We start from the raw sequence: 21,528 nt of genomic DNA, 5'->3' as shown, positions 1-21,528 counted from the left end.
TGTTTGCTGTTGCATCGTTAATAAATTGGAAACATAACGTACAGTACCACCGCATAGTCTTGTGGTGAACATAGTAGTGAATGACTTGTTTGATAGGTCCGTAACACCAATAATATTATTGTATTCAATCACAGGTGTTGGGCAGAGAACATTTTTACATGTCCACACTCCATTCTCATCTTTCCTTTTACTCTAAATTGTGTCTCCTGAGAAAACTCATTGAATTGTCAAACATAGACACCTCTGTAGAGTCCATCCACTTCACAAACAGCAAGTGATCATCTCTATCCACCCAAAAGACTTCTTAGTCAGTGTGTTTGTCTGTACATATGGTCAGCCTTTCCTGTTTTCTCTGTAGGCACCACAAGCTTCAAATTTGAATGAATACAAGTCTGAAAAGTTTTGGACTTGTATTAAAGGTGTCCACATAAAGATTGCATCCAGCTCCTAATATGCATCGTTTCAAAACATCATAAAACCTTGCCCTGACAGAAACTTACTCTTGTCCATTTAAACACTGAAATGTAGAGCATAACCACTGTGAATCAACCAAAATAAAAAGTTGAAAATCCCACTTTGTAGGTTTTGCCTTTATATATTTGAGCATTGCATTTTTCACCTTTGTTGCCACCATTCTTTCATCAGTTACGTTTTTGTGTGGGTGGTAATAAGATTGGCAGGAAAAACTAATAGCCTAGGAAGGGTTTCAGTGTGAAGAGGCCGTTATTCTGAAGAACTTTTCTTTCCACCATTCTCAGTATCTTCATCTGGGTCACTAATATGCATGTTCCAATAAATAACTCTGAACTGACCTCTGTTCATACCTGAGGATGGAAAACTCACTGAAAAAGGTTTCTTGACTCCAGTAGTCATGGATTGATTAGCTTCAGGAGACTAATATAATAACCAGCTCAGATTTGAACAATCTCAGATTTCAATCTGAGGGCAGTGATAGCTCAATGTTTCGGGTACTTGACTTGTGATCAGAATGTGAGATAAATGTAATTGTCTTTATTATGAGCTGAAACTGCCTACAGTTTTTCTAACTCTATCTGCATAATACATACATAGTGTCAAAGTAGATGCACGTCTATCAGATGGCGGGAAATTCAGTGAGATGACAACACAACTTGAACAAACAAAAGCTAGAAAATCTTAATGAGACACAGAATGATTGGTGGGTAAATTTGCATGTCAGTTTACTGCATATTAATAATCTGTTATACATTACTCCCTGCAAAGTTTTAAGATCCCATCATACTGAATGTTTTCATCAAGGGTCACACCCATGACCCTCACCAGGGGTTCACAGTGGGTATTATACCATCCCCTCACAGCAAGGGGGGGGGGGGGGGGTTCCAGAACAGCAAGGGGGAGAGCATTGGAATACTCTCAATGACCTCACAGTACCAGCATGTTTCTGACACCATGAGACTTAGTGCAGCAACCAGGTCTCAAACCCAGAACCTACAGCTGGTAAAGAGATGCCCTGACCACCAGACCAAAGAGCCAGGTGTATAAAATCAAGCATCTAGCTGTGCCATCTGCCTTTGCAAACATTTGTAAACAAATTCCAAAGAGTCATTCTAAAGAGATGACTGAATTTTTTTTTTTACAAAAAGCCAGTTTGTGGAATTTCATCTGTCCTAGATATTCCACAATCAATTGTGAGGGGTATTACTGAAAAGTGGAAGCTTCAAGAAACCACAACAACTCACGCACAAAGTGGCAGTCCACATAAATCTACAGAGCTGAGTGCTGAGGCACATAGTGCATAAAAGTCTCCAACCCTAAGCTGTCTCCATAACTGCAGAGTTCCAAACCTCAGCACATTAACATCAGCATAAAAACTGTGTGCTGGGAGCTTCATGGCATGGGTTTCGAGCAGCTGCATGCAATCCTTACATCACCAAGCACAATGCCAGGCATCAGTTGGAGTCGTGTAAAGCACTGGACTTTGGAGCAGCGGGAACATGTTCTGTGCAGTGATGAATCACACTTCTCTATCTGGCAGTCTGTTGGATTTGGTGAATGCCAGATGAATATTACTGACTGCATTGTGCCAACTGTACAGTTTGGTGGAGGAAGGATGATGCTATGGGTTTTTTCAAAGGTTGGCCTAGAACCTATAGTTCCAGTGAAGGTAAGTCTTAATGCTTCCGCATACCAAGACCTTCTGGACAACTGTATGCTTTCAACTTTGTGGGAACAGTTTGGGGAAGGCCCTTTTCTGTTCCAGCATGACTGTACCCCACTGCACAAAGCAAGGTCTATAAAGGGGTGAGTTTGGCGTGGAAGAATTTGACTGGTCCACATAGAGCCCTGACCCCAACCCCATGGAACACCTTTGCAATGAACTAGAACAGAGTTTTTGAGCTAGGCCTTCTCATCCAACATTAGTAATTAATTATTACTAATTATTAGTAATTAATTGAACACTTCTAGTATTTACTGTTGTTCGATGTTGTACTTATTCATTTTGCATTTCTTTCTTAGTAACGGCATTACATAGTACAAATGTGCTATTAATTGTTACATGTATTTCGACTTTACACAAGTGGCTAGTAACTTTAAGCCACCAAATATATATCGCCCCCATATATATATATATATATAAATGTTTTTTTTTTCCACTATTATTCTTGTAATACCGTACCACAGTATAAGCACTGCTGACTAGCTAACATCTCTGACCTGCAGCAAAAGGTAGGGTTAGCATTAACATCAATAGCAGTTACATCACTTTTGATGTAACTTTGTTGTGATGCATGTGAACATGTATACATTTTAATTGTATATTCGTATAATATCTTGTGTATGCGCAAATAGGTAAGAGCCTCCCATTGGATAATTACTGCATGGGTGATTTCGTTTCAGCTGGCAACAAGTTATTTAACCCTAACTGATGCAGTGAGTAGCTTCGCATTTGTTAAACAACCATGTCAAAAGATGTTAATCTGCCTCAGAAGGGTCAAATTATTGGCATGCATCAAGCAGAGAAAACACCTAAGGAGGTTGCTGAAACTACTAAAATCAGGTTAAGAACTGTCCAACACATTATTAAAAAGTGGAAGGACAGTGGGAAAACATCATCTTCGAGGAAGGAATGTGGTTGGAAAAAAATCTTGAATGTGATCGGCGATCACTTAAACGTGTAGTGAAATCAAATCATAGAAAAGCAACAGTACAACTCAGGGATATGTTTAATAGTGAAAGAAAGAGCATCTCCACACGCACAATGGAAGAAACTCATGTGGTCTGATGAGTCCAGATTGACCCTGTTCCAGAGTGATGGACGCATCAGGGTAAGAGAGGCGGCTGAAGTGATGCACCCATCATGCCTTGTGCCTACCGTACAAGCCTGTGGGGGCAGTGCTATGATCTGGGGTTGCTGCAGTTGGTCAGGTCTCGGTTCAGCAATGTTATGTGCCCAAAGAATGAGGTCAGCTGAAACCTGAATATACTGAACGACCAGGTTGTTCCATCAATGGATTTTTTCTTCCCTGATGGCACAGGCATATTCCAAGATGAGAGTGCCAGGATTCATTAGGGTCAAATTGTGAGAGTGGTTGGGGGAGCATGAGACATCAATTTCACACATGGATTGGCCACCAGAGTCCAGACCTGAAACCCATTGAGAATCTTTGAGATGTGCTAGAGAAGACTTTGTGCAGTGGAACAAATCTCCCATCAATACAAGATCTTGGGGAAAATGTTAATGCAGCTCCAAACAGAAATAAATGTTGACATTGCAGAAGTTTGTGGAAACGATGCCACAGCGAATGCGTGCCGTAATCTAAGCTAAAGGCGGTCCAACGAAATATTAGTGTGACCTTTTTATTGGTTGTACCTCGACATCGCGCTCACTACCAGTCATGACCTGGTCGCAACACTTCCCTTTCACACTGCAGGATTTGGACTCGCCTACAGGTCCAGATATTTAGCGTGCTGGCTTATATATATATTTTCTTGACTCTGCGAGCGATCGGTAAACCGCTTGAATTCACACATGGCAAAAATCGTGTAGTGTGAACTCGGAATTACACCGTCTAAAATAATTTGGTGGGCGCTTTTCTTTACCTAAATCCATCAAAACTATCCCAAATCACGAAGATATGATGCAAAAACTGCTTAATAATACCACTTTATTATAAACACAATACTTTTCCGATTGGAATTAGAGTATTACTGAGAAGCGAAAAGGTAGACGACTACTACCAGATTAACATAAACATCCATGTTGGTCATTGTGTTACCGTGAGAATGTAAAGCTTCATGTCTCGCTTCTATTGGCTAAACGCACAGCAATTTCGCGCCATTGGGGTCTAAGAGCATTATGGGATAGCTGCTCGAGGCTGCTGGTGCTCTGTCTTCGTTTTCTTTTAGGGCAGTTTTTTTCAAAATTACTGGAGATTTTTTAGCGGCGGTACAATGCGAGGAGACGAGTCAGATACCGAGTCTGGTAAATCAGACGACGGAGGTTTGATTCGGAGAAGTCTTGAAATGCTTTGTCAAGAACTAAATATGGATGAAGAGACAGCAACAGAATCTATGCAAGACTTCACTTCCATTTGGAAAACATACACTCTAGAGGTGAGTTCACTAGCTGACATGTTGGCTAATTAGCCAACAGCTAACAAGGCGTATTGCCAAATTGGTTTACACTTTTATCTTATTAGCGATCTATCTTACCTTTGGAGTTTGTGCTTATAACCTACTTTATCCAACTGGTTTGTGAACTAAGCTAAAGCTACGGTCTTAGGTAGGTTAGTGCAAAATTCAGTAAGCAGTGTACACCAAGTTTGTAGTGTTAGCCACTTAACCTAGCTAGCGTTATCAAACGTTAACTAGTTAATTATCTTCTGTAGCTAGTCATTTGACTTTTAGTTAGCTGACTAGCTAGATGTCTTATTTTGGTTATAATCACAGCCTGTTTTGTTAGATAGACGGTTTCGTAAATTGTTAGCGAACTAGCTATGTATTAGGTTAGCTAATTGGTTTTTCTACCAGGTGACAAAATGCCTCCCTCACTTTAAGAAGTTGGCTAACTAGCATCAACAGCGTTTGTGAAACTACGTTACCTGACGACAGTAACATTACTTAAATAGCTAGCGTTAGATATCCTAGCCAGCTGGTTAAGGTGCCAGTTAAAACGCCCCCTTTCTGTGTGGTGGGTGTGTATGTCAATATAGCGACGAGCTAGAAGACTATAGTCGCTTGTCCTAAGGCTGTTTATTACTTAGCCTCGAGTTCAGGGCCAAATGTTTTGTAATTGTGCAGCTAAATATTTCACTAAAGATTACAACATCGATTAAAGTAGCTAGCTAACAAGCTAGTTAGCTGTCGTCCTAATATTGCAAAGCTACATATTGGCTAGATAAGAGGGACCTTGGATCCTTTTAGGTTTTTGCATTCAGGTATTTTTAACAATTGAGGCATCTAGCTAGCTAACCACCGTCTTTGTGTAAACCGTCCTGGTGGTCTCCTGTACTGAGGACTTTTGTTTGCTTGCTGTAACACCTGATTCAGTTAAAACACAACCTTGTTAATTCGATCAAAGTTATGCGAATCGAGTCTCTTCACATACAAGCTGTCAGGATGGCTTGGGTAGCTGGCTGGCTAAGTGGTTTCCTCTAACGGCATATTTCTCAAAAAGAAGCGTAATAATTCTATTCAAATTTCTTTTAGCATAATTTTATTACTTTAGAATGTCACGTTGTTATTAATAATTTGGCTGTCAATAAACTTCTCTGCTGGTGTGTGCTGTAACGTTAGCATATTGAAGAAATTCTAGTATACAGCTATAGATTGCACTAACTGTTAATTGAACCTGTAGAGAAATTAGTGTAATAGTGAATGTTATATAAATAGAATGAGTGACTGACTACAAATGGCTTAAACCAGCTAAAAGTATGGAAAACCTTGGCATTGTGAAATATTATGCCTGAACCATCATTGGATCCTTTAAAGACCCTGATAAAGCTCAGGCACTGTAGTTGTGTGGGTGTGTAGATGTTCTAAGGAAGGGGGAAAGTCTCTGTTAAGCCTTGTTTTCTTTGTGTGTATGTTTATAAATGGTATGGGCAATTTCAAGTAGGCTTACAAATAAAGTGAGCATCTTGTCATTCACAGCATGTTCTTTTAAAAAAATGCACCACTGAGTTAAACTGCATAGCACAATTTTAGTTTTTGAAATTGTTTTTTTTTTTTTTTTAATGATTGCACCATTTGGTTTGTATTTTAGCCCAGTGATGGGCTGTTGACGATTAATAACGTTATAAACTCAAGCTATCATTTAGTTAGTGCTGTGAACAATTTTATAAAAGTTAGGAAGCATAAATGGTGTATGTGACTGCTTATTTATTGGGGCATAAATATGCTCATCTGAAATCACTATAGTTGAGGTGTTTTCAGTATTTTAATGCATATTTAATACTATTTGCTTAGCAAACATACATAATGTGCTGGCTTGTAGGATGATGTGCTAATCCCTTATGAACCCTGCTTTTGTGTTAATGCTGTAGGTTTGTCATGATCGGTAAACTATATACATTTATTAGCAGTTTATCTTCTAGTGTTCACTCTATAACAGGAATGTTTTTGTGCAACTACCCTAGACCACCTTTCTGTCTCCTTGCACACTCTTAGGGTGAGGTGGTGCACTGGCTGGCCTGCTCTCTCTATGCTGCCTGCCGTAAAGGTTCCACTCCCACTATTGGCAGAGGTATGGTAGAGGGCAACTGTGTCTCCCTCACCAGGATACTGCGCTCTTCCAAACTTAGGTAAAGAACTGGCGCTCGCGTGGCTGAGAGGGTGCGTCCTATCACCAGGAACAGAGTCGAGCTGTTTCACAAAATTTAAGACAATAGAGCATCATGCCATCCCCTTTCTGATTTGCTTCCTTGTAGTATTAAAAGTACAAGGGGATAAATTAAGTTGGTGTAATTTTAAATTATAAACTTCTCACTGACTTTGTGTATAAATTGTATAAATCAATGCGTAACCTGCCCATCAACTGCAATGAAAATTAATGTATTAGCTAACTCTGGCACATTTACATTGAGGTGGAAACTGATGATGTGAACTTTTGCTGGTAAATAAAATATCAGCTAACTGACTGGAGTGTAGCTTGCAAGCTAATATGAAAAATCAAAGTACAAGTCTGATGTCTTGGCAAGCAAGAATAATAGTTAATTTTAACATGGTATGCATCTTATTGTAGATGCATTATCTGGTTGTTGTTTTTTTTTTTGTTCACTTTCACCTGTTTTTACTTCTGAATTTAGTCTGATCGAGTTCTTCAACAAGATGAAAAAATGGGCGGACATGTCTAACCTCTCCCAGGATTTCCGTAACCGCATAAGTCATCTAGAAAGGAATTTCGAAGTATCGACTGTGATTTTCCGCAAATTTGAGCCGATTTTTTTGGACATGTTTCAGAATCCTCAGGGTGAACCTCCCCGTCAGCCAAGAGGCAGGAAACATAGGTGAATTTTATGTTGGCTTAACTTTGTTCATATTTATTATCTAGCCATTATGTCTCTTCTAATTTATTGTACAGTAACTATTTTATAAGGTGAGCAAAAACATTTGATGTATAATACGGTCTTTCTTGTAGGCGTCTTCCGTGCCATATCAGCGATGTATTCAAGTTCTGTTGGACACTTTTTGTGTATACTAAAGGTTAACATCACTCTGACCTTTTCCTGCTTATTATATATTCATGCTCATATTATCAATATATTCATGAAATGTTTCACATGATGCATTAAGTTTATATGTAATGCCATGTAGCTTTAATTTTCTTTACAGCATTGTTTACTGTTGTGATGCTGTAATGCAGGTAACTTCCGAATGATTGGTGATGATTTGGTGAACTCCTACCATCTCCTCCTCTGCTGTCTGGATCTGGTCTATGGTAATGCTCTACTCTGCACCAACAGGAAAGACCTCATCAACCAAAATTTCAAAGGTGATGCTTAGTCTTTTTGTTAAATCTCACCAACTTCAAGCCACAGGTAGACCTGTGTATACATCCTTAAAAGCACAATGCTCATGTGTGTGCTTTACCCTTTTTGTTTTCCTTACACTATCGTGTCATTTTGCACTGTCCAAACTTGCATTTATGGCATTTTTAGCTGATGCTTTTATCCAAAGCAACTTTCAATTATGACTGACTGAGTACAGCTTGAGCAGTTGAGGGTTCAGGACCTTGCTCAGGGGCCCAAACAGTGGCAACGTGGCAGTGGTGGGGCTTGAACCCATAATCTTCCAATTACAAGTCAAGTACCTTATGCTGGTAACCTTAACCACTGAGCTACCAGTGCCACAGTGGACTTATTTTCACTGATGATCAATGCTACTGAGTGTTCCTCATTTTTCACTTCATAAAAAATAATTTCTGCCATGCCCTTCATTCTATTCATTTTGTTTTGTTGTTTCTGCCTACAGCTAAGTCTAGATTGCGGTCACTTAGCTGACTGAAGTGCAGTTTACCACAGATAAAGTGGAATTCTTTCCCCATCACTCACATGGCTCCTTCTTTATCTCATCAAGGTTGAACCTTGTGTGTAGCTGGGTGCTCGAACATCTTTGTGTATGACATAGTAATATTAAAGTGTAGCAAAAGCATGTTTTCTGAATTATTGAAAAGTGGCACCACCCACAATGTCTACTAACTGGTGAAGTACTGAAGGCTTATTAACGTTATGTCTCATTCTTAAATTAGTTCATATCTTGTGCAGTGACTATCATTGCTTCAAATATATTTGTCGCAGCAACCAACCTGTTGAATAAATGGGAAACTTATTGATCAATGAATAAACAAATTAGTGATGTTATGAAATGGGTACTACAGACTATGATGGACTTGGCTCAGGCATACAGAATACCTAATGAATAACACCTGAGTGAGAAAAGGAAGGGTGCGGAAGAGATAAAAATGAATCGAATAATAAACCAACAACAAAGACGAGAACTGAGGGACAGACTTTTGCAAAAGCCAGAGCACTGTTTAGCTATGGTACTATCTTGGCTAAGACTAGCCTATCCCAAAAAAATTAACTGCGTTGGCGGTAACCGTAGCAATGTAGCAACTGTGTCAATGTGAAGGTGTATCCTAGATGTAGTTTATAGAAATGTAAAGTTAGCCAAACAGGATTAATTCTAACTTTTACCAACGATGCAAAACAAATTCGACTCTCTTGACTGAATAGTTCTGAACAAATTAGACAAACTTGCACAGTAGTTATAAGACAAACATAAGATGAGTGACTATTCTAAGTACTTGATTCTTTTCTGGATCCACCTAAAACTCCTTGTTGTTTTTTTTAAATTTCTTAACTGTTCAACTCCTTAACTAACACTGTTTCTGAGCGTTAATGTTTATAACCCTTACTCGGGGAGGGGGATAGATTGTTCAGGTTTGCTTATGCATATGCATGCCTTTCTTTTGTCTCTGGCTTTGGCAGTTAAAGTAAAAAAGAAAAGAACTTTAATGAATAGAAAGAGGGGGAATAAAACAAATGGGTGATGGTATTTTGGTTATGAGACATATGTCTTTTAACTCCAACAGGTGGGATCAGTTACCTTAATCCACCTGAGCCATTTGGTTGACACATTTAGATAGTGTAGACATTCTGATAAGTAATAAAGCACAGTTATATGTAAGAAAGCAGTTACATTTTCCCAGAAGTATACAACTTAAAAGCAGAGTTGGTTAGTGAGGGAGATACACATGCAATAATCATGCTTTCTATGTTATTGTCCTCTTATTAATAATGCAAATCTTCCTCTCTGCTATGAGATGAGGAGGTAATCACTAAGTGTTGCATGTCTAAAGGTTAATATGCAAACACTAGAATAAAAGGGTTAAGGCATGGATCTAATGGCTTCATAGTTAGATTTCATCCCAAATTGAGCATGTTAAGCCTGTTATATACATAACAATACATTGTTGGATGTACATAGTAAACAAGTCCAGTTGGAAGTCTGTTAATCATTGAAGGGTGTTGGGGATCCATTGTCTACAATCCATCTGAAATATCGCCTTGTTAAAAGAAAGTGAAAGCAAAAATGGAACAGTTAAAAATCATCTTCCATGATCAGTGTCTCCTTGTGATCCTTGCAAGAAGACCTTTCACAAGGAGAACATTTAAATTCCAGTATTCTTTCAGAAAGATCAAGGGAAACTTCACAAGCTGGAATACTTAAATTTTATTTTTTAAGTCATCCACATAAGGTGTTTTTATGACTTTAGTTGCCTCCCAGTTCAGGGCTGGGGTCGTAAAGCTTGGGCCATGTTTCCTGGCAGCATAAACCTTCCTTACAGTGTGGTGTGGAGACCTGATGAGGGAAGGGAGTACCCTTTTACCAGAGCTAGAGGTGTTCTTGGGTGTTGGGATACCTTGAGTTTAATTGCAGGAGCTGGCTGCAGCATCTGCTTCAAAGGTGATTCTTCTTCACACAAAGTTACACTGGTGTCTTTTTACTGTTTTGTTTTTTCTCTTCAACAATAATGGCAAATATTTGAGTTGATTAACCTTCAATCAGAAGACCTTGCCACTACCAGTAAATGGTCAAAACAGAAACACAAATTATTAGAACATATTTCCCTAACCCTACCCCCACTAAAACTCACATGCACCTTAACATTGCATTGATTAGAAACATTCATTAGGAACTGTGCACAGTTGGAGGTGCTTACTGCAATACATGCCACTGTATTTTTGAGTTGCATCTTTGGTGCACTGCTAATCCCCCACCCCCTGCCACCTAATTTCCATGTCAAGTGCAGTAATGGTAGCAAGAAAACCATAACCATATCCCTGTGCTCTCCAGGTTTACCAAAGGATCTAGAAAACTCAGAAGAGGCTCCTTGCGTGATTGAGAAGTTGTGTGAACTGCATGACGGACTTGTCGTAGAGGCAAAGGGGATAAAGGAACACTACTTCAAACCCTACATCAGGCGGCTCTTTGAGAAAAAAGTGAGAAAATGCTTACAACCGCATTTCATATCTAGCCATCACCTTTCACTTTCACGTGTGCCAGCAATCTTTCACTTAACACTTTGATACCACAACTCTTTACTGAAGAGACAACTAATGACAGAAGAGCTAAACGTTCAAATGGTTGATGTGGTGTTGGCAGATTCTGAAAGGAGATGATGAGACCCTCACAGAATTGCTAGACACCCCTAACTTCCAAGACAATAAGTAAGCAAGTGCTTTTCTTTCATTTTTCTTTTTTCCTTGATCTAATTTTATTAGCTTCTAGCACTTTGAAATATTTGTTTTTTGGAGACATATTTTTATGAACAGTCCAAGGAATCTTCGAAACTCCACTGTAATGTCTTTCCATTTGTACGTTTTTGATTTTGTAATGTTTTTGCAGCCTATGTGTTAAGTGTCGTGATTGTCATGACTGAAAAATAGCTTTAACAGATCTAGTGGTGTTCAATCCCATCTGTATTGACTTGTATTCCTAGGGGTCTTGCAGGAGATGGGTATGTTTTATAAATAGGTCTTCTTTTGTTTTTATCTGTGTATTTGTAATGAAGTAAAGCCATAAATCGTGAATATGAAGAGTATGTCCTGACTGTGGGTGACTTTGATGAGCGGGTGTTTTTGGGGGCTGATGCGGATGAAGAGATCGGCACCCCACGTAAAGTTGCCACTGAGCTGCCATCCGGCCACCTGTCTGCCCGCATGCAGGTGGAGAACAGCCTGCAGCAGCACTTTGAGAAGGTACCGGGCACACCTATCACTTAAACCCTTAAAGTGCTCAGCATACTTGTTGCTGAGACATTGACTAGGGTTGCACAAAGCTGACAGTGCCTTGGCGAGCTTACAAGCTCACACTTTTCTTTTCTATTTTGTCTGACGCAAACGCTCCACCAATCAGTTTTTGTTGTGTAGTGTTGTCAGATGACGCCCCTGTGCAGAATCTGCAATTGTTTTTGTTTTCTCTGCAATTACAACATATTATTCGACAAAGCCTGGTAAACCGCAAAGGGTATGCTAAGGCCTTAACTTCATTTTCCATAAGTGATCAATAGTGTTTGGTATCTGGTAACTACCTAAACCTGAACTAGTGGTTTGGCATGACTGAGAAATTGTCATTTTGAGACTTGAGGGGGAAAAACATCTGAAACAGATTGCTAAGCTTAGTCATTCTTACAGTAAACTGAATTTAGTTTTGTTTCGCCTGACACACTTAATTGACCTTAAGTTTGTCAAGCCCTTTTTATAAGTGGTGATATGTGAAAACATGTTGGTGTTTTGCTTGGCTTTTGTTTTGTTTTTTTGTTTTTTCTTGGCACAGGCACGCTCTCTGGCTCCTTCTACTCCACTTACGGGTCGGAGATACCTCAAAGAGAAAGAGGTGCTGATCACCCCGGTCTCCTCAGCAACTCAAAGTGTGAGTCGACTGCAGAGCATGGTATCTGGCCTCCGTAACGCACCCAGTGACACCCTCTTGCAGATCTTCAAGTGAGAATTTTAACAGCTTTCTCAACAATGCTTATAACATGGCCTGTCCTGAGATTAAAATACTATTCTGTCCCTTAGGTCTTGTTCTCGTGACCCCACTGAAGCCATTTTAAATCGAGTAAAGACTCTGGGAGAGATTTTTAAGCAAGCATACACTAAACAAACAGCTGACCTTCCAGGAGCTCATATGGGTTAGAATTCCTTAATGCTTAAGTGTATGAGTCTGGTAGATTGGTGATAATGGTGTTTGTGAGGAATGTGTTTTCTATTTTAAGACCCAAATGCATATTCCTTTATTTTATATAAAATGAATATTTTATATTATTTTTGTTAAGTAATGTTTTTTCTCTCTGGATTTGCCGATTGTGTAGATTTTGCGGAGAACCGCCTGAAGCTGGCAGAAATCCTCTACTTTAAGGTCCTGGAGAATGTGATGACTCAAGAAATGAAGAGACTCCAGGGTAAAGATATGACAGTAAGTTTGCTTGGCTTTATTGATGCCTGCTGTGCTCATTCTTTACTACCAGCCCCCCCCCCCCAAGAGGGAGCCAGAATCCATAAAGAATGGTTTGAGATGATTCAGTATTTTCATGGGAGTGTTTAAACAGCAGTGAAACTGTTCTACCTGTAATATTAAGTAATTCAATATTTTCCCACTAGAGAGTGCTAGAATGTCAGGAATATTTGATTATTGACTTCTTGCCTAGGAAGGCTAACCTTTTACAACCTGTTGGTATTCAGTCTTAAAATTGGACTGGTGGATAATACTTTGAGTAGAGATAATGGTTTAAGATAAATGTTTCTTTTCTAAATGAAATCCATTGGTTCATTTATTTATTTATTTTCCATAGATTTGTATAAAATGGGAACACACTTAGATGTTGCTTTGAGCCTGTCATTGGTGTTATTTGCACAACCTGTATGGCTCAATACTTTTCAGGGTCGGGGTGGGGGGGGGTGTAGTTGGAGGACGCGCAGGTACTGACTAGACAAACAGAAGGGGGAGCTGGTTCAAAAAGGTTGAAAATCCCTGCTTTAGTAGAAAGTGTTAGTCCTCTTGTTGGAATATTCTTAGTCAGCTAAATACTTTCTTTGGTTAACTTGTATGACAATGCTGGGATGAATATTTTTGATGTAATTAAATTATTTTCAAATGTTCCTTTCTGTGCTACATTGAGGGACTGCTGCCTGTTTTCAGGTGCTGTTGGAGCAGGAAGTGTTTCACTGCTCTCTCTTGGCCTGCTGTCTGGAGGTGGTGCTGTTTGCCTACAGCTCCCAGAGAACCTTCCCTTGGATTTTAGAAACTTTCCAGATCAGACCTTTCTACTTTTATAAGGTCAGATGTCTAAAATAAATAATTATAAATAAATGTAGGGTGCAGGATTAAAATCCTGAGTATGTGATGGTATGCTTGGCTTGAGTAAAAATGTGGAATATCTGGTTCTCAAGGACTGGTGTGACAGACGGTGGTCTACAGGCCATTGTGGGTTCTTATGAAACTGAATAATGTGTGTTAAAAATCTTAACAAAAACACAAGTAAGCTGCTGCTGCTGCTGTTTTCATGTTTGTTTTGGGGTGTGGGGTGGGGTTTGTCTGCAGGTTATTGAGGTGTTCATCCGTTCTGAGGAAGGTCTTTCCAGAGACATGGTAAAGCACCTAAACACTATAGAGGAAAAAGTGCTGGAAAGCAGAGCCTGGACCAAAGACTCTGTACTGTGGGAAGCATTACAGAATGCTAATAATAAAGTCCCTACTGTAGAGGAGGTATGTACCTTTCCACCCAGTGCAACTTGCTTTTAAAAGTAAAAGTACTTTTATCTTATGCAAGTAATCCTAATGTTGGTGCGTTAGCCTGGAGCCTGAGGATACCCCCATCATGCAACATGAAATACATACTTTTTTCCCTTGTGTACATTTGTATGTGAGTATATACACATACAGATCTGTTTATTCCACAGGATCAAAATTAGGAGTAATTAATCTGTGAACCCTGGAGCCTTATAATTTACATAAGTGACTAGTGTATGTAAGATTTATTTATAAAGCTCATTTAAAACCAGTTGCATTGACAAGTATGTAAGATAAGAGTGACACAACAAGCAAACTAAAAAGTACAAACAGACGTAGAACATTACTACCATCCCCTACTCTGTTAAAATGTACACAGATGTGGAATATTACTACCATATCCTACTCGTTAACATGTGCAAACAGACATGGAACATTACCATCTCTTACTCTGTTAAAATGCAAGTAAGCAAAGCAGGTCTTTAAAAATCAAGGACAGTTTGAGGTTTTGAGAATATCACATGCCAAACTGTTCCACAGTCTGAGTGTAGGTTGAAAACACATGGTCACCCTTTTACATTTTAGCATTTTTACATTTTTAGAACAAGCACATTCTGTGAGGGAGACCTCAAGGATTGCTGCATTACTCAAGTTGTAATTAAACTGGCAATATAAAATGGGGTTAAATCATTTACTGGTTTAAAAGCAAAAAGGTCACTTAAAACTATCATAAGTTTAACTGGCAGCCAGTGGACCGAAGCCAGGGTACTTGCTGTTTTTTCTCTTGCTCTCACTCTGTCTCCAAGTAAACGAACAGTAACAGTCTACCCTAAATGTAGGTGGGACAAAAGAAACCGGTTAATCCCATTGTATCATGAGTTACTGAACCCACATAAATAAGGAACGAAGAGGTTTAAGTTTTGCAATGTTCCTAAGATAGAATTATCTGCTCCTCCTCCCCCCCCCCATCAGATTCTAGGTGTGAATCAAAGGTGCCAACAAGATTTCTCAGTTCAGTCTTAGCATATGACGTGACCAAGACTTTGAGATGCTATTAATATGACATGGACAGAATAAAATTATTTCTGATTTGCCTTTGTTTCAGTGAGGGGAAATTTGGAGGGGGGGGGGGGGGTCCTGAAGGCATATAATATGACATTAAGGAGTAATTATTAGATTTCATGGGAAAGCGTGTGTGTGTGTGTGTGTCAGGTGAATTTCCCCAGTAGTTTGGACTCGGGTAATAACAGTAGTGGGGGCCCCACTCACCTCCCTTTGGTGGCTCTGTCCCCCATCATCCACCCACGCATCCGCGAGGTCCGTACTGGCATGGGCTCCAGCATCCGCAAAGGTACCAGACCAAGCAGCACACAGGAGAAATGGCTTTCAGACCATTACAGGCTACAGCACTTGGATAAAGTGAAGCCATTAGAGAATGTGCATATTCAGATGTTTGTCCACAGATTGAGGGGTGGCAGTACTTCCCATAAAATGTTTCAACATACTGATTACTTATGTTTTGTTTTTGTTTTTTTCACTGGTATTGGTTTGTTCTGAATGCTTGGTCCTCCAAAGTCAAACCTGAGTTAAAAAGTATGAGCATATTGCTGCTTAGTGTTTTTCTTCCTAACAGCGAGTAGGTCAGTAAAAACCGGTGCATAGTTTTTAGTAATTGTTACAGCCTAATCCATTTAATAGTTTTTTAATGCATGTTGATCTATGTTTTTCATTAATTAACGGATACATTTTCAAATGTGCGATTTGAATGCATGCTTTTGTCTCTCCTCCTCTCAGACGTGCCCTCCTCTCCCATCTCCCTCGAAGACCGATACAGTTCTCCAGCAGCGGGCAGTGCCAAAAGGCGCTTGTTTGGGGATGACCCTCAGTCTCCAGTGAAGAGAATCTCTGTCACCCCCATAAAATTCATCCCAAACACCCCTACAGAGAGCAGCCAGAATACCAGTGCTGCAACTGTCCTCTCCATGGCCACCACCAATGGCCAGCAGCTCAGCATACCCTTACCAGGTACCTCGATTGTTCCTGATGTAAGCCTAATTCTGACACAAAAAAATGGTGAACTCAAAAACGCTGGTTAATTCAAAGTCAACTATGTGCCAACAAGCTAGCAGTGACCTATTGGTCATGAGACTTGGTTGCTTTCTGATAACCAAATGAGAAACAAGCAATTTTTCAAACTAGTTCCCAGCTTCCTATACATGTCCTTAAAAGTTTCAGTCCAGAGTTTTAATACCACATGAATGTGCTTTAAATCTTGCCTTTTGCGGTGTTTAGAGTTCACTGCGCATGAAGCGCACAGTGCACCAGAAGTGAAGCTGATGCACTTTAAGTATTACACATCACCTCTGGAGTAACAAATGGACACTTTTCCGACTGTCCCTGTATGCAGTGGTGAAGAATGACATGGGAGGCATCACGGTGATCCAAGTGCAGGCCAACGACATGAACCCCCTCACGGCCCAGGTGCTGCTCACCTCCCCGGGCCGAGGCCCAGCCCCTATTGCCGATCTGCAAGTGCAGCCTGCCAGCAGACCCCGCCGAACCGGCTCCCTTGCCCTCTTCTTCCGAAAGGTGAGGATGAGGAGAGTCCTGGGCTTAAGAGTATGTGAGATTTGTCACTGATGTATGAAACTGGAAAATTCATTAACCATCTATTTAAGTCTTCAGTTTATGGATGGAGGTCACCTGTTCAATAAATGCATCGCAAATATATCTTGTTTGTGTTGGTTGAATTAATTAATTAATTAATTAATTAATTTATTTGTGTGTGTGTGTGTGTGTGTGTGTGTGTGTGTGTGTGTGTGTGTGTGTGTGTGTGTGTGTGTGTGTGTGTGTGTGTGTGTGTGTGTGTGTGTGTGTGTGTGTGTAAAAAGGTGTATCATTTGGCAAGTGTCCGCCTCAGGGATCTGTGTTTGAAGCTGGACATCGCTGCAGACTTGAGAGCTAAGATCTGGACGTGCTTTGAGCACTCCTTGGTCTACTGCACAGATCTAATGAAGGACAGACATCTGGATCAGCTCCTGCTTTGTGCCATCTACATCATAGCCAAGGTCAGTAGCACTACGTGTGGAACAGCTTTAGGCGGGGCACACAGACCTCTGGCCAATTTCCAAGACCCAGATTAGCCCTAAGCCTATTCAAAACAGCACTTTTAGTGTTTACTCATTTGGTCCAAGACTGGGCATGATCCATGTCTGAGAAACCAGCCTGTTGTGCATCAGACTTTCTGTTGGAGGCTATTTTGAATGTTGTTGCCACACACAGGTGTTGTCTTCTAGTCAAAGGTTCAGTTTTAATTAAATGAGTCCCAATGCCTTGTTGTTAAATGTTAAATAATTTCACTAAAACAACAACCTTGCCTTGCTCTACATAACACTCAGTGTTGCCAGTATATTGTCAGCGAGGACATCTGTCCAAAACATCCTGTTTCTCTATAAACCTTGTGTGCTTCACTACAAATTGGAATATACATATATAAAAATGGTGTCTGTATATACAAAACCTTGTATGTTTTGTATGAGTTTTAACCATGGAGACAACGAAGCACTTTTGTAACTTTCTCTGCTGAAGGCTGTAAAGAGTAGATGGTGCATTCACATGTCCTCTGGTCTGGACAGATCTCAAAAGAGGAGCACACTTTCCAGGACATCATGAAGTGCTATCGCAGCCAGCCTCAAGCAAGCAGCCACGTAAGTAGTCCAGTTAATTAGAGGAAAATGGGACTTGGTGGTAAGCTCCATTTGTGACCTGAGTGCATGTGATTGTATATCCAGGTATACCGCTGTGTGTTGCTAAGGAAGAGAGTCCGAGATCAGCAAGCTGATGAGAATATGGAGGTTGACCCACCAGCAGATCAGTGTAAAGTCACCAACCCAAGTTTTTTTCACCTTATCATTTTGGCTCTGTTTTTTGTCTGAATATTTAGATGTCCTGTGTAGTAAGCAGGCATTTGTTGTGGTTCCTGTGGTTTGATTTCAGCCAACGTCAGGACAGAGCGTTCCAACAGGGCAGAAGGTGACAGAGAATCAGAAGAGAGGGGTGACCTCATCCAATTCTACAACTCTGTTTATGTTTTGAAGCTAAAGCCTTTCGCGCTTAAGTACACCTTGCCAGCAGTTGATAAAGTATGTACATGCCTCTCCTTAAATTCTCCTGTTTATTTGCAAATGTAAATTGAATATAATACTAAACATCTTTTTCATGCCTTTTTTCTCCCTTTCTTTTACAAATCCTCATGCATGCACGCGCAGATGGAGGCTCCGCCGTCGTCTCCGTTTCCCTCAGTACGAGCTCAGCCCCTTTCCCCACGGCGTATCTCACAGAGACATTCTATCTACCTCTCTCCTCATAAGAACGGTTCTTGCCTCACCCCCAATTCCGCGTACACATACAAGTTCACTGGCAGCCCGTCAAAGGTGAGGAATTTCTCACCTTAGGTATTCTCTTAAATATAAGGTTATGTACATATTTGAAACGTTTAATTGTGGTGCGGTTTTTTGGGGGGTTTTTTTTTTTTTTTTGACCATCTTTTAAATAAAAAGGTGGCATCATTTGAGCTTAGATATACTTTGGTTACATTATATTTTTAAATATTACATTTGTTAATTCTGGACATGATGCTACAATTTTGCATGTTTAGGAGCTGAGTGACATCAACCGAATGATCCGTCAGGGAGGTGTGAGCAAAAAGAGGGCTTTCACCATGGAGGGAGACGAGACAGAGTCCCCTACCAAACGCCTGAGCCAGGAGAGCGAGGACGTCCTTCTCAAACGTCTGCAGGATGTGGTCAGTGAGAGAGCCAGCCACTGAGACAATTTTCTCTCCCGTCAAAGAGGGAGAGATACTGACGGTCACACATTTGTTTTTTCAATCATGGACAAATTGCAATGCAGCAAATCATCTTTGAGCAGTCAAAGAGCATTTCATTCATATTCCCTCCTGAAGCAAGCTCAGACCTGCCTAGTGGCTTGTGCCCATGGAGCATGACTAACAGATCATTGTAAAAGCCTAAACTGTTTAAGTGGCATTTCAGGCTCCTTAAAAATCTGACAAGTACTCAAGTGTCAGTCTTTTGAACTGTATCAAAATAAGTTGATCAATACATGCTGTATTACCAAAGACCATGCTCAAGTATCTTTTTTGGGGTCTGTAGTCTTCAGCCTTTAAAACTGGGCTATATTCAGGACCTAGTCACAGTTTCCATACTGATGTTTGCAGATACAGCAGTGAGTGAGGTATAAAACGTACGGGTTTGTGTCTGGTATCAAGATGAAAGATGTTCTGTGTAGAGACCCATGATTAGATGATCATTGGGCCTAATTGATGATCATATGAAATGTCTTTTCTTTAACACCAGCATGTGGTGTGTTTAAAAGTGTGTCCTCTGTACTGCAACCGTATGCAGCACTCTGTCTTGATGTGTAGTATCTATGCTTCAAGTGTTTTTTTTTTGTTTGTTTGTTTGTTTTTCTCCTTCTCTCCCTTTCCCCATCCTCCTTTAATAAGCTAATGCATTATTCCACTCAGGTGGAGAATTCATGTGCTGATGCATAACCCTGGTTGTATTGCTACATTTTTACATCAATATTTGGTTGTAATTAAAGCTTTTATATATTATAATTGGTCATGATGGTATGTCTGTGAGGTGATAATTTCACTCATATTCTCCATCTGTTTTGTTTGTTGTTTGAGCTCAATGACATCTTTGTATGTTAAATATTCCTAAGAATATTGAATGTCCTTTTTTTCTGCTCAGAAGGGGTTTTGATGAGCATCCTTTGTAAACACATTCACACACCCATTTGACTCTTAAAATTTTAGAACCAAGTTCGTTTTGTACCTACCAGTGCCTTTTATATGTAAATACAAATAAATCTATTCCTACCACTTGCCTTGCTTTATTTATTTTTATTTTTGTATTTATTTTTATATGTGTGTGTCTAATCTAAAATTAATTCTTGTTATATGAAGCTGGAATTCTGGGTGTATACTACACAATTTTAGCTCCAAGTTAGTAAATTTCTTAACATTGCATAGGTAAAATGTTACTTAGCTTTTATTGTGGGGTGGGGGCAGGTATTGGCCCAACAAAGGCTAACCTAATGGGATTTGTGTAGGTACACAAATGTTACAGAAAACATACATTGGACATAAAGGGGGAGGGGGGTGGGGGGAATATTTGGCTGAACCTGTGGTTGCCCTGCATGGTGTTTGAGTGGGTATGCTACTCTGTACCTGCCTACAGAAAACCCTTGTTGGGCCAATGTTTGTTGGGATTTGTTTGGGCTAACTGAAACCCACACTGGCCCCCAACAAGCCCCAAAAGGTTCAATGCAGGTATGTATGCTGAGTACTATTACAATGTTCATGTCCCTTGTTGTTGCTTTTTACAAAGTAATGACAGTTATTACTAAATGATTGAGCAGATATTTACTGTTTGTTTGTTTTTATTAATTTCATTTATTTTTAGTGGGATTTTTCGTATGTATGTGGGAAATCTAGGCTTTGCCCAATATCTAGCCAGTTTCTAGGCTCCAGCCCATTCCTCCTTTTAGCTCAGTAACATGGTAATATGGGAGTATATGGCATGAGTTTGCAAATGTACTGTAATGGACATTTTAGTGGGTTCCAAATGTAAATATTTAGGTTTTAAACTGTTCAAACCTTTTAATACCAAAGGCAAAATTTATCTCATGTAATTGATTAATATTGATGGATAATTTTTGATGGGTGGTTTTTATGTATGTCTCTCTGGTGTTACTGTGTCTTTTATTCAGTCATGTTAGGCGAAAAGTCAAAATATATAAATGATTTCATATGAGTTACGTTTGGTTCATTCAAAAGTTAGGAATTTAAGCATGTTATTCCTTCTTCCACACTTCACAAAACCAAATTAAAATAATTTTAAAAATGGCTTCTTATTCTAATGTGGCTGTGGTTGTGTGCAGAACAAATAGAGAAATAAAAATAAAAAAGGGTTTATGAAAAGCCCTTTAATACTGTGACACTAGTAGAGTAACACTAGTGACAAAAAGAACATAAAACGTAGCCTATAACTTAAAATGCATTAAGCTTTATGTTGATTCATAAAAGCATATGTCTAATATTGTAACATAGATGTTTAATGTTGAATCATGAAATAAAGTTTACGACGTTATTCCAAATGCGGACGTTTCTGCAGAATGACCTTTATATACAGTTCTATGTATTTTCGTGAAGGAGCGGTATTTCCG

General features: G+C 39.7%; 1 protein-coding gene across 3 annotated transcripts; it reads left to right on the top strand.

Moving 5' to 3' along the window:
- Nucleotides 1-4,335: 4,335 nt before the first annotated feature.
- rbl1 (retinoblastoma-like 1 (p107)) lies at nucleotides 4,336-20,185 on the top strand. 3 transcript variants are annotated; one of them, XM_027004994.3, is made up of 22 exons: nucleotides 4,336-4,593; nucleotides 6,649-6,782; nucleotides 7,287-7,487; nucleotides 7,619-7,683; nucleotides 7,844-7,972; nucleotides 10,840-10,985; nucleotides 11,149-11,213; nucleotides 11,558-11,744; nucleotides 12,322-12,488; nucleotides 12,567-12,679; nucleotides 12,860-12,963; nucleotides 13,687-13,824; nucleotides 14,089-14,253; nucleotides 15,490-15,628; nucleotides 16,072-16,302; nucleotides 16,685-16,866; nucleotides 17,169-17,345; nucleotides 17,913-17,984; nucleotides 18,069-18,153; nucleotides 18,274-18,419; nucleotides 18,546-18,710; nucleotides 18,935-20,185. In XM_027004994.3, the coding sequence occupies exons 1-22, from the start codon at nucleotides 4,432-4,434 to the stop codon at nucleotides 19,103-19,105; spliced, it is 3,144 nt and encodes a 1,047-aa protein (XP_026860795.2). In that variant the 5' UTR covers nucleotides 4,336-4,431; the 3' UTR covers nucleotides 19,106-20,185. The 3 variants fall into 3 exon arrangements, with proteins under 3 accessions (XP_026860795.2, XP_081574106.1, XP_081574108.1); XM_081717980.1 differs by lacking the exon at nucleotides 7,619-7,683 and having other exon boundaries at nucleotides 7,441-7,487; XM_081717982.1 differs by lacking the exon at nucleotides 4,336-4,593 and having other exon boundaries at nucleotides 6,766-6,782; nucleotides 7,441-7,487.
- Nucleotides 20,186-21,528: the final 1,343 nt, after the last annotated feature.

The sequence above is a fragment of the Electrophorus electricus genome, chromosome 7, assembly GCF_041902795.1.
Source record: "Electrophorus electricus isolate QZ-2024a chromosome 7, ASM4190279v1, whole genome shotgun sequence".
Classification (NCBI taxonomy): Eukaryota; Metazoa; Chordata; class Actinopteri; order Gymnotiformes; family Gymnotidae; genus Electrophorus; species Electrophorus electricus.
The sequence above is the reverse complement of the archived record's forward strand: the minus strand, read 5'-3'. Positions and strand labels throughout refer to the sequence as shown.

Excerpts from the sequence above, each read along its gene's own strand:
- rbl1 (XM_027004994.3), top strand. The coding sequence starts at position 4,432 with ATGCGAGGAGACGAGTCAGATACCGAGTCTGGTAAATCAGACGACGGA. Across the intron at positions 16,303-16,684 it reads GCTCAGCATACCCTTACCAG|TGGTGAAGAATGACATGGGA; the intron begins GTACCTCGATTG and ends CCCTGTATGCAG. Across the intron at positions 17,985-18,068 it reads AGCCTCAAGCAAGCAGCCAC|GTATACCGCTGTGTGTTGCT; the intron begins GTAAGTAGTCCA and ends TTGTATATCCAG.